The 13,957-nt window shown below is 31.6% G+C and overlaps 2 protein-coding genes across 2 annotated transcripts in view; one reads left to right on the top strand and one right to left on the bottom strand.

Annotated features, from left to right (window-relative positions):
- LOC111083103 (40S ribosomal protein S21-like) overlaps window positions 1-4,756 on the bottom strand; it is a 6,283-nt gene extending 1,527 nt beyond the window's left edge. The window contains exons 1-3 of the mRNA XM_022379364.1: window positions 4,695-4,756; window positions 4,536-4,587; window positions 647-710 (exon numbers count right to left, since the gene is read on the bottom strand). Of these exons, the coding sequence (XP_022235072.1) occupies window positions 647-710; window positions 4,536-4,585 (114 nt within the window). The 5' untranslated portion in view covers window positions 4,586-4,587; window positions 4,695-4,756. The remainder of the gene's footprint in view (window positions 1-646; window positions 711-4,535; window positions 4,588-4,694) is intronic.
- A 3,397-nt stretch (window positions 4,757-8,153) lies between these two features.
- LOC111083104 (CD63 antigen-like) overlaps window positions 8,154-13,957 on the top strand; it is an 11,316-nt gene continuing 5,512 nt past the window's right edge. The window contains exons 1-3 of the mRNA XM_022379365.1: window positions 8,154-8,518; window positions 12,379-12,462; window positions 12,870-12,918. Of these exons, the coding sequence (XP_022235073.1) occupies window positions 8,459-8,518; window positions 12,379-12,462; window positions 12,870-12,918 (193 nt within the window). The 5' untranslated portion in view covers window positions 8,154-8,458. The remainder of the gene's footprint in view (window positions 8,519-12,378; window positions 12,463-12,869; window positions 12,919-13,957) is intronic.

Raw genomic sequence — 13,957 nt, 5'->3', positions numbered from 1 at the left:
AGGACCGTACGTTTTTCCCTTGTTAATAAACCGTTTGACAATATTAATCAAACATTTACAGCTGTCTTTGAGGGTTTATATACACATAGGACCGTACGTTTTTCCCTTGTTAATAAACCGTTTGACAATATTAATCACAAACATTTACAGCTGTCTTCGAGGGTTTATATACACATAGGACCGTACGTTTTTCCCTTGTTAATAAACCGTTTGACAATATTAATCAAACATCTACAGCTGTCTTTGAGGGTTTATATACACATAGGACCGTACGTTTTTCCCTTGTTAATAAACCGTTTGACAATAGTAATCAAACATTTACAGCTGTCTTCGAGGGTTTATATACACATAGGACTGTACGTTTTTCCCTTGTTAATAAACCGTTTGACAATATTAATCAAACATTTACAGCTGTCTTTGAGGGTTTATATTCACATAGGACCGTACGTACATATGAATATTTTATTGCACTTACATGGGTTACTTGTAAAAGTGTTTCTAACCATGAAAAACAGTAGTGTCAGATGATTTGTTTGGTGTTTCAAAGCTTCAAAAGACAAAAATCTACCCTTCATTACAGCCCTACAAAAGTGTAACAAGACCGTGTAGCTTTCACTTTCACACAAATGGATAAAAATCACTTTACCTCTGCCACGTTGATCTGAATTGATGCATAATCCTTGGCATGGATGATTCTGTTACTTGCTGAACTGTGAAAACAGGAGATGCTTTGTTAATTATAATCTTTACCTACAACCATGACACTAAAATATGTAAACAAGTCAGTAAGAATTCCTAACCTACAATGATTAACATTAAAGTAAGTTTATGTTACTCTAAAAAACCCATGAGTGTAATCAATGAAGAATGTTATATATAAACTACAATACACGACCAAGTAGGAAAATCTTCCAAATATTGGACCTTACAATAAGTCTTACATTTAAGCCAGATTAAAACAATGTCTCGCCAAACACCACATCTACACTTTTAATTCCTTGGGATGTTGTTTATAGTTGTAGTGATCACCATAAGTTACTATTTTTGTGTAATTAATATTAGCTATATAATGGTTTCATATATTCTATGACATTTGTTTAGTAACAACAGTTTTTGGTAATGATTTTCTTTGCTATTGTTGTATCTTTACCCTCTATATAGTATTATCTATATTTAACTTTCTAGAAGCTTACTGTGTTTCCTTTTTGGCTTTTACAGGTGTTTCATGAGACACTTAAACTTGTTCAGACACACCACATGTTGATTTTTGTAACAGTTACATTTTCATGAACAGTTCAGGTATTTTAATTTTTTTACTGGTTGTACTATGGGAAAATTACTGTTATGAATTCAACACAGTTTAAACAGTAGTACGTTGGATACAGATGTCACCGAGTTTCACCTAGTGGGTTTATGAACTTTCTTTGGTTAAATAACAGATTTAAAGTTATGTGACATGAAGTTTGCATTTCTTATGTTACAATAGTTCAAGCCAACAGTTAAAGTGCCCTAAGTAAGGTATATTATTTACTACATCAAATGTCATTACTTTTATTGATTTATTGTTTATTATTGTTTATTATTCTATTATTATAAAGGTTGTTTTTCATTCACTTGATATCTGTATTGTGGACTAATCAATCTCCTAAGCCAGCTGAACCTCGCAAGATATTATTGGGTTTACGGCTGAAAATATCATTACAGCAAGGGTACCCAACCAACGAAACAATACATCTTAAACTTTTTAAGCACTTAAGAAACAAAAATATTGTTTAATTAGCAATTCTGATTGCCAGGTTGATTGTTTCACACTAAGTGCATATATTCTCCACTTAGAAGTTAATATTAAGAATGCTTTCCAAAAACCAAGATCTTATCTGTATCACAATCATGTATTAAACTTGTACAATTCATTAAATAACTTCAAAGTAATGTAACAAGTTTAACAGCCTTGTGATAAATCAAACAAACTACATACATAAATAATTTTAATCAATGTAACAATACTAAATAACTACAATTACAATAGCACACTAATAATTGTAAATCAACTTCAACTTACTACACATGTGAATAGGATAGACATTTATAATTGTAGCAGAAAATATTATAGATGAATATAACATTCCCTAATTAAAGGCAAAAAAGTAACAACATTTAGACTACTAATCCAATATAAAACTACATAAAGTACGTAAATTCTACCAGACTAATGTTGGCATATTTTGTATTTAAGTTCTGATATAAACGAACAATAATTAGACAGTAACTGGTGTTTTGTTAGAATTGGTCTACATGAAATTCATTAAGACTTATGATGACAGTATCCAAACTTTTAATTTACAATTTAGAAAGAAACATTGATGTAGAATGATTGTACAAACTACAAATAAGTTTTTTACACCAAATCTGCTGGTGTAAAACTATGTATGTTTTACTACAATTTCTAACAAAAGTTGTTGTTTATACTCTTAGAAGCAAGTTATTTCAGAGGATGAAAAAAAAACAAGTTAATACTGCAAATTTCTTAAAAATCCAAACTTGATAACCATTTAAGACTTGTATTATAAAACAGTAAATTAACTTGTTTTTTAGAGACAACCTCATCAAAAGTACAACTATATATGCCCATAGTGACACCAACTTAGTAATGATTGTTGATGAACCCATACAAAAAACCATCATTTTGTGAAACACAAACAGTCCTGTTGGTTTATGAAAAAATTTAATTATTTGTAGGTTAACGCTTTTCCCAATGAAACCAGAATCTATCCACTTACAAAAAATTTAATTATTTGTAGGTTAACGCTTTTCCCAATGAAACCAGAATCTATCCACTTACAAAAAATTTAATTATTTGTAGGTTAACGCTTTTCCCAATGAAACCAGAATCTATCCACTTACAAAAAATTAAATTATTTGTAGGTTAACGCTTTTCCCAATGAAACCAGAATCTATCCACTTACAAAAAATTTAATTATTTGTAGGTTAACGCTTTTCCCAATGTAACCAGAATCTATCCACTTACAAAAGATTTAATTATACATATGGTCTTCGGTTGACCATTGCCAATGATGGCAGTTAAGTGAGAAAAATCATAACGCAAAACATCAAAACCTTTAAGTGGGACAAAGATCAAAACAAGAAATCTATATACGAATATCTTTCAGCCTCTATCTACAAAACCTTCAATAAATATGGTGTTCAAGTAGGCATGGGTACACAATTTTCTTGAACGGTGGGAGTTCAGCCTGTAAAATGGCACATATATAGAAAATATATATGTGTTGCATATTGAAGGCTTTTCACATTGAAAAGTGTGGGGCTTGAACCCCACCCCTGTATCTGCTGCTCTAGGTGAATCAGTGACCCTTCATCATCCCGAATTTCTAGTTCTATGTTTGTGCCACCACGAGGATTCGATATTATCTTGCACATGTATCTTATCTTTGTTATAAAGGATGTAAAAATATTTTGATGTTGATTAGCCAAATCCTCGGGATATGAAAACTCACTGAAAACAACCAACAGTTTATCATTAGCTCAAGTCCTCAGGTATTTACCACACTGAAGTTTATGTTTTCAGTTGTTTTTATACTTTATCAGAAACACTGACAATCATCAGCCAAAAACCCACACATGAATTAATCTATATGGCTACTCTATGAATAAATAAGTTTTCTGTTGTTGTTTTAATACAAGTAGAATTATTTGTGTTTTACTTATAAATGATGGTTTCATATACGTTCATCAACAGTCCTTATTGTGTTCTTATACTGGTGCCACTATAGACATTTCTCATTGGCTTCTACAACTTGGACATTACATTTGTGAATAACAATTAATTTACTGTTGTATAACACAATTGAAGTGTTGAAAATTTACTTATAAACTTTAATTTGAAATAGCTGTTCAATTCCATTTTTAAAATGTAATTTTAAAGACTGGAATTTAACTACTTTTAAAAAAATAACTGCAGCAATAGACTCTGTTGTGTTTTCGGTAACCTTTAAAAATAAATAACTTTACTGTTTAAAAATCCTACAGTTACAGATATATATATATATATATATTTTTTTAAGCAGAGTTATTTGGAGCAAATATTTACTTGCACATTATATTTATGTATATATATATATATATATATATATATATATATAATTATATGATTATCTAAGTTTATAATTGTGCATAAGTAAATTAAGTTGTACATGAAACTTTTGGACATACAAGTTACATAATAAAAATTCTATATTACTATTAATAATTCAGTAACAAAATAACATTCTAACAATGACCCATGCTCTTTCACATTTAAAATAATATTGTTTTCAAGTACGCCTACATTTTCACACACACAAGAAATTGTTAAAAGTTTTATTTAGGTCTAACACTTCTGTAAACTGAAAGATATACAGCGCTTTACTTGAACAAAATCACCGACTGAAACAAGTTTACGTTGGACGAAATTATCGTCAGTTTTGCTAAGCCTAACTATGTAAGCCTAAATTTTGTAATCTAAGTTGTAATCTTACCATTTACGTGGGACGTACAAGTCCACAAATTCTCCTGTGTCGTTCTGCATTGCTAGAAAATTGAAATATATATAAATGTGTATTTATTTCAAAACATTTCTATATATACAAAAAAAGTAAATTGAAATTAAGATTACACCAATTATACCTCTCGCTTACTCTTTATCACTCGCCACAAGGGAAAGAAAGAAAACGTGGCTTGCTGTACAACATATAGAAAAATACACTGCCATCTTGTGGTCGTACACCAATTTCGGACTTATTTATTTGATCCTTCGATGTCTAATAAACGTTTCTTTGCAAATATTCTAAACTTTATTTATTTTTTACAGTATCTTACTCTTTTAATCCATGTTTTTTTAGTACTAATATCCCACTAGTTTAGGCAACCTATGTCATATATCGCATGTTTTAATATCATTAATGTCTTCAGACAATCAGAGTTTTATTTTAATTTAATTTCGTGAATACTATAATGCATCTCTTTTTGTTATTTATTGCTCATTGTAAATATATGATAATCATACTAAGTTATTATACTAAAATAATCGATTGGATTTTGTAGTTGTGTTTATAAAATAGCTAGAGGCATAAGGAAGAACATTTCAATTGTACTCAATTTTTGCTTACACAGCAACGAACATTTGCTATGTTTATTGTGCTCTATCCAAGAGATTTTATTTAATTATTATATCTTCCGCTCCGCCCCTCCTCCCCGTGATAAGTCTGTATGCTTACAATATTAAAAATTGGGTTTCGATATCCCTGGTGGTGGGAAGAGCACAGATATCCCATTGTGTATCTTTGTGTTTAGTAACAAATGAAATTATATCATATGTGAAATGTACAAGTCAATTTAACAAAAGTTTACAACCTCGTGCATAAATAACCAGTATATAAGTAACAATCTCAAAAAAGTATGTTTTTCGCCAAAGGTTAAAAGGAAAAGCAGTTGTCGCAGCTTCTTGGCTGACTCTACTTATAAATTTATTTAGCCACGTATTCTAAAAGAAAAAAGTATTGATTAGATTCTTACAAAAACTGCATGTTATTTTGAAAGCATTCTTATATATTTCTTTAAAATTCCCTTCCCCACCCCCAAAATTTACAAATATTATTAAAATAGTTTTTAAAAACAACTTACAAGCTGTATATGTAAAATGTTTAAAACATTTTGGAAGCCAAGATTAAAACGTAAACACAATTCTTTATCAGCATACATATCCGTCAGTGGCCATAGTGTGAATTAAAATTATAAGAGCCTTAAACACCCTCAAGACAGATAATAAAATTTTAACATCTTCAAAACAGATAGTAAAAAATACGAACTTGAACTTCCCTCAAAAAATATCTTAATATCGTTAAATAACACGACAATATTTTAACATCCCCAAGATATATGTCATTGTTTTAAATAGCCCCAAAAAATATGATTTTGAATACCCTCAATACATATACATTTTATACACTTAACTTGAGTTTCGGTAGCTGTTTTCTTGCAAAGAGGGTGTTTGTAACATCTTTTAATGAAGAGGATGTTTTCTTGAAACGGGTGTTTGTAACATCTCTCAATGAAAAGGAAGTTTTATTGAAACGTGGTGTTTGTAACATCTCTTAATGAAAAGGATATAGTCTGTGAAACAGTATGTTTGTAACATCTTTCAATGAAGATGATATTGTGTCATTTCCAGCTGAGGTTAGACATTTAAGAGCAGTATAGAATCAAATTTGTTAAAATATATTCACTATTTTATCTTCGCTCACATAAAACTAATTTTCTATTAAAATTATCCAAGAAGTGGTGATAAAAAAAAAGGTATTAAAAAGTCAACTACATGTTCAACATTATCAAAGAAAACATGGTATTTGCATTAACCGACAGTGAAGAAAAAATTGATTCCCCTAGTTCCCTATAAAATAAATAAGAAATTATTAAATTAAAAAATGGTATTGACCAAAACGACAGTAAATAAAAAAGTGGTGTAACAGAATCATAATATGTTTATAACGCAAGAGTTTTGATTGGTGGTTCGTGGCCTTCAAACACATGGTTTTCGTTTAAACTCCTCCATTTGTGCAAATCGTATTTATTTTGTTTGAAAGAAAAGTTCCTCTTCATTTAGAAACAACATTCACAATAAAAAGTTCAGTTCCCCCAACCATGACCTTTCAAGTCTTATATTTTAAGGAAGCTCTCTTACGGCAAACATCGAGTTCATGGGTGTTGATCATCGCCTTGAAGGACAGCATTATAATCGAAAATTATTTACTGAAACACTGAAATTAGTTTTAAATCAGGTAGATCTAAATCTCAGGTAACTTTGGGTGATATTACTCTCATTACATTTTGTATTCTGCATTTATGAATCAATTCATTGCAGTTACAAGGACTATTTATCTATAAATCTGTTTGAATTATTAGGACTATTTGCCTATTATTCTTGGGGTTACTAAGACTATTTTTCCATGATTTGTTTGAAATATTAGGACTATTTGCGTATTAATATGCTTGACTTACTAGGACTATTTAATTATAATTGTAGTTTGAATTATTAGAACTATTTGCCTATAAATTTGCTTGAATCACTAGAATTATTAGTCTATTATTTCTATGGAGCACCTAGGACTATTTGTCTATTAAATACGTGGAGTTAGTAGGACTATTTCTCTTATCACTTCCGCGGATCTATGCCCTCTGGTAGCTCAATGGAAGTTTGAGAACATGTAATGTTAAAATTCTAAACTCAACTCCTGTGCAGCTTGTTTAACAACAAACAAATAGGAAATGAATGTAATGTATATGTTTAATAACAGGTACTATATGTAAATGTCGTCGTTAGTCTTACTAATTTATAAAACAGGTACTTCACGTCAGTGTTATGACTAGCCTCACGCATTTATAAACTGTTACGTAACATGTTTAGTATCGTTGTTTGTATTGAATAAATAAATAAATATGTTGATCAACAGATGGCGCTCAGATAGAGCCAACGGAAATTCTCGAAGTGGGAAGAACTATCACCATAAATTAATTAATATCAGTATTTATCTTTTAAATAATGATTGAAAGTTAGGCTTCAACATCTCGCAGAGTGTTATCATTCATACGTAACCAATACCAGAAAGAACTACCATTAATGGTAATCTAAAAAAACAAGATTTTCTGTCGTACGGATATCCTATGTTACAGGAATGTATTCATTACGTAATATTTGTTCAACAAACCGATGATACCTGTAGTCCAACAAATGTTTAAGAATACCTTGTTCATATCACTTAAGTACTCGCAAGTGTGCCTGAGTATATTGTATTCACTTCAGATGAAGAATATTGTTAATTTCTGCCTTCCTTGGGAGTAATGATCTGTCTCCAGTCATCACCTTTTCTAACAGAACTGGAAGTCACTTGACGACAATGACCTTCTATGCTAACAGAGGATGTCCTAAATTTCCCACAACCTGTATATCTGCGCACGCACTGTTACGGGGGGAGGGGGGTGCAATGCCGCGTGTTGGACTCGTCCGGTAGAGTACTAGGAGTTTCCGTTCGGGCGACTCTAGATAAGTCGGTAGTATGTACGTTCCTGTAAAGATGCAAACAGTGATACTGAAGGCTTGTTGGATTCAGTTAATTATGAGTTCTCTATGTGACTTGACTTCTGATCCTAACACAAATTTTTATTTCATATAATTAGGCTTAATTAACAGTACGTTGTGATTAATTTTGTGTTTGGGACAGAGATTTTACGAATTTTCCAGATTTTTCCACAGTTTAATTAAGAGACTCTGGAACCTGATAAATGTCCGTCTCCCTCAGGGTGAGAGATTGAAACTTCTATACTGTCGTGACAGTACAGGTTCTGCTTATATAGAAGAGAATCCTTTTTCAAGTAACCAAAGTCACTTCCGACGCAAGAAGGAGAGATGAGTAAAGTCACTGGATTTGCTCAACACTTAGTCTCTTTTCTAGCCTTCTTGTTATGGGTAAGGGTTAACTTTCTTGATCTTATCTCCCCTACTGTGTGTGATAATATTCTAAGTGGTCGCTGTTGTTTATTTAGTATCATTTCAGTGAAGTACCACAGTGTGAATGGAGGAAAGAAACAAGAATATTAAGTAAACAATACCAGGTACCTCTGTAAGTAAACAATACCAGGTACCACTGTTAGTAAACAATGCCCGATTGATTGTAAACAGGATAGAAGGTTTGTAAGTTTGATTGTAAACAGGATAGAAAGTTTGTAAGTTTGATTGTAAACAGGATAGAAGGTTTGTAAGTTTGATTGTAAACAGGATAGAAGGTTTGTAAGTTTGATTGTAAACAGGATAGAAAGTTTGCAAGTTTGATTGTAAACAGGATAAAAAGTTTATAGATAGTTCGTGACATGTTTCTGATATCACTTCTAATGTTTTCATTAGTGTTTCTTATATGAATCTGTTAATTAACCTGTTTTATGACGTACACGTTGTTAAGCTCTTACGATCGACTTTGTATAATAATCAAAATGTTATTATTATTATTATATAATACAAGGGAGGATTAAATAAAGTTTTGGAAGTGCCTTGTCGTTCAGCATTAATTTACAGTTTCAATAAAAGTATGTATACATTTTCACGTTGTCTCTAAGGAAGTGACGTACTTCCGGTTTAAACAACACAACATACAATTTTCGAAATGCATTTCCTATTATAAACCACAGCTTATTTTAAATAAGAATACTTTTGTTAATAAACCAACGAAGGAGAAATATTTGTATGATACACCTGTTAAAAACCTCATACTGGGGGTTGGGTGCCCCAATTAGGGTTAAAAGGTACCCGTTGCACTACGAATTTTACATACAATTAGCCATGCGTACTAGCCTTATGACTGCTCTATTATTCATATAGAGAGAGGCGTGGTCGTATATGTCAACAGTTTCCTTTCTAGCCAGTTTCTGTAGGTAGCATTACGTTCTTATATTTTAATTTAGGTTTAATCTAGGTTCAGATTGAAGTTATATATTTAGCATTGATAATTAATTGTGTGGACATTTCTTCATAGATATTTGTTTTATACAAACCCCAAACTGGCGAACGAATTCACCACAAACGTTTTTTAGTTGTTTTTATTATCACTTCCATTCGTAACACAATATAAGGGTGTGTGTTTAGACGATTCCTGGAAATTCAGCAACGTGCTTTTCAAAACATAATCTTGCGTTTCTTAGGTTTTTCATGGATACATAAACTGGAATCCTGTTTAGTTTTGTTATTCTGTAACTAGAATAGATACACCAACTACAAAACTGTTCAGTTTTGTTATTCTGTAACTAAAATAGATACATCAAATACATTAAACAAGTTACAATAATTACCAGCTTGAGATAAACAAGTTACACTAATTATCAGCTTGAGATAAACAAGTTACAATAATTACCAGCTTGAAATAAACAAGTTACAATAATTAATAGTTTGAGATAAATAAGTTACAATAATTACCAGCTTGAAATAAACAAGTTACACTGATTACCAGCTTGAGATAAACAAGTTACAATAATTACCAGCTTGAGATAAACAAGGTACAATAATTACCAACTTGAGATAAACAAGTTACACTAATTATCAGCTTGAGATAAGCAAGTTACACTAATTACCAGCTTGAGATAAACAAGTTACACTGATTATCAGCTTGAAATAAACAAGTTACAATAATTACCAGCTTGAAATAAACAAGTTACACTAATTACCAGCTTGAGATAAACAAGTTACAATAATTACCAGCTTGAGATAAACAAGTTACAATAATTATCAGCTTGAGATAAGCAAGTTACAATAACTACCAACTTGAGATAAACAAGGTACATTAGCTCCGACACACATTTTAAAATGTTCCAGATTATCAGAATAAACCGATGCTGACAGGTATATGATAATCAGAAAATGAAGGTCCAACTCAACAGTAAAATATGTTTAAAGTCTCTTGCTTGTATATTTTTGACACCCCAAAGTACAATATGTTTTATACAAGTTAATTCCTTAAATGGGGGAGGGGTTTACCCAGTGTCCAGCGTGCCGCACTCCGGATCTACTGGTCCATCCTTCCCGTTACCGCACTATGGGATGGTTGATGCGTTATAAAAGTGACGGTCAAATCCCACTATTCATTCATACAAGAATATCTCAAGAGCTGGCGGTTGGTACTGTTGACTAGCTTGCCTTCGCTTTAGGCTATTAGTTCCAGATTAGGGACATAGACTCCTTGAGAAGCTTTGCAGAAATACCCAAAAATAAAATATTATCAGCGAAATTTTGTTTTTTTTGCTATTTCGATTATTTTCTTAGAGAATTAATGAATTCACATTTTATCTTATTCCACGTGCATATGGTGAACTTTGGCTCATAGGTCAATGAGGTAACGCACCATTAGTCTATTATCTAAGACGTTTACTTTTGCACCCTCAGACCGAAACCAAAACCATTCGACCAAAGTAGCAACAGAAAGTAAGAGCACATCGAACTTAAATGAAAACAATCACTCTACATTGTCAACTGTAAAACGGGGAGAATCTTTATTAGAATAACTATATTAATGTATTCAAAACAACGTGACAAATGAGAAGGCGTTAAGTGTAATGGATAAGTGATATCGCTAAATAGGCCCTGCATTTACAAACAAAACTCCCTGACCGTTTCGTGCCACTAACAGTGGAGTAACGCCATAACGTTGAAACTCGGGAATTACGCTCTGCTGATTTTCCATTAAAACGTTACGAAAGATTCCGTTGTATCAAAGGTTTTTAAAATATTCTGATGTCTGTCTGTCGTAACATCGTAACATCTATATTTCTGATCTATTTGATAAATTAAGTATTACACACACACACACTAATGTTGTTATTTTTTATTTCCCCAACTCTTCTGTTGATATCAATATAATTAATGATATTAGATAGTTATTAGGTTGGTCGTTATTAATCATTATTTGTTGACTGTTTATTTTTGTCTCTAACTATTCTGTTGATATCAATATAATCAATGATACTAGAGAGTCACTAGGTTGGTCGTCATTAATCATTATTTGTTGACTGTTTATTTTTGTCCCTAACTATCTAGTATCATTGATTATATTGATATCAACAGAAGAGTCACTAGGTTGGTCGTCATTAATCATTATTTGTTGACTGTTTATTTTTGTCCCCAACTGTTCTGTTGATATCAATATAATCAATGACACTAGAGAGTCACTAGATTGGTCGTCATTAATCATTATTTGTTGACTGTTTATTTTTGTCCCCAACTGTTCTGTTGATATCAATATAATCAATGATACTTGAGAGTTATTAGGTTAGTCGTCATTAATCATTATTTGTTGACTGTTTAGTTTTGTCCCTAACTCTTCTGTTGATATCAATATAATCAATGATACTAGAGAGTCACTAGGTTGGTCGTCATTAATCATTATTTGTTGACTGTTTATTTTTCTCCCCAACTCTTCTGTTGATATCAATATAATCAATGATACTAGAGAGTTATTAGGTTGGTCGTCATTAATCATTATTTCTTGACTGTTTATTTTTGTCCCCAACTGTTCTGTTGATATCAATATAATCAATGATACTAGAGAGTCACTAGGTTAGTCGTCATTAATCATTATTTGTTGACTGTTTAGTTTTGTCCCTAACTATTCTGTTGATATCAATATAATCAATGATACTAGAGAGTTATTAGGTTGGTCGTCATTAATCATTATTTGTTGACTGTTTATTTTTGTCCCCAACTGTTTAATTGATAACAGTATAATCAGCGACTATTCAGAGTTACTAGAGCAGTCGTCTGTGTTCATTGCTTGTTTTATATTTTAGGTACTAGGGGGCGTGATGATCGGATATATGCTATGGGTTCTTGGGACTTCTGCTGCATCAAGAGAGTTTTTCAGTGGAAAATTGGTAACTAAACGTTATTATTATTATAATTACTTCTTATTGTTTAATGTAATTATGTAAAGAATCTTTAATCACACTGACATACCGTCGACATTAGAATTTAGCTATTATCGTAATAAATAATTACATAATGATATATTATTATTATTTTATAATAGTCAGCCAATGAACAAAAATACCTTCTCCTTATTATTGTCTTATGAATATCTCTTTAAAACAATGAATAAAATGATCTCAATATGAATAACTGCAAATAACACGATGTAAATAGAGGCAATTGTTGAAAACATGAATAAAACAATATAAATATATATACAAGTGTAAATAAAACATGGAAGAAAATTGCCTAAACGTAAGCTATTTTTTCATCTATTAAAACAACTGAAGATAAAAAATGTTCCATTTTGCAGGTGTTTACGTACGTTACCCTCAGTCTCGGTGCCTTCCTGTTTGTAGGTGGTAAGTGTATTAGTATGATATTGTACAGAATAGCAGAAAACTTTTTGTGTGTCCAATAACGAAATATCAAATATATATGCAGTAAAATTTGACATTTTTGTCGTTACATGATTTAATTTATTCTAATATAGGAAAGCATCATTGGTTTTTGAGCTGATAATAGGTCGTCAAGAAATTAATGTCGACTTTTGGTTTGTTTGTTTGTTTGTTATGAATTTCGCGCAAAGTTACACGAGGGCTTTCTGCGCTAGCCGTCCCTAATTTAGCAGTGTAAGACTAGAGGGAAAGCAGCTAGTCATCACCACCCACCGACAACTCTTGGGCTACTTTTTTTACCAACAAATAGTGGGATTGACTGTCACATTATAACACCCCCACGGCTGAAAGGGTGAGCATGTTTGGTGGGACGGGGATTCGAACCAACGACCCTCAGATTGCGAGTCGAGCGCCTTAACCACCTGGCCTATTTGCTTGAAGAGATCATCAATTTTCAGGCCTACGACGCCAAACGAACTCGCAGAGATACGAGTCAATCATGTTACGATTGGTTCCACAATGTCGCTTGTGACGTCACTTAACCTCATTCTAAGTACTTTCAATTTCAGAAATGTAAATTGAAGTTTGGAGAATTGATTTTTATAAGGTGGGGAAAGAATGGGAAATTATTTTAATTTTTAATTAAATTTATTTTTTATTTAAATAAACATGTAATTAGATACTAATTAGTCGGACTTGAACTAAACGCACATAAACTGACGTAACCAAACAAAATAAAAAAGTATTTCATTTCTCCAAATTATAATTTATGTTTCTGAAATCAGCATTAAAAACTACATTCACAAATATATATTTCTTTTTGTTTGAACGGGATGCATGAAACAAAAAAAGATCCGATATAACAATCGTGACAATCAGACTACTAGATAGTTCTTTGTTACATCAGTTGATCCAACATCCAGGAGAATCAGACAACTAGTTAGTCCAGTGTTACATCAGTTGATCCAATAACCAGGAGAATCAGACAACTAGTTAGTCCAGT

This window comes from Limulus polyphemus, unplaced genomic scaffold (genome assembly GCF_000517525.1).
Source record: "Limulus polyphemus unplaced genomic scaffold, Limulus_polyphemus-2.1.2 Scaffold8192, whole genome shotgun sequence".
Taxonomy (NCBI): Eukaryota; Metazoa; Arthropoda; class Merostomata; order Xiphosura; family Limulidae; genus Limulus; species Limulus polyphemus.
Note: the sequence above shows the minus strand (reverse complement) of the source record. Positions and strands in the feature narration are given on the sequence as shown.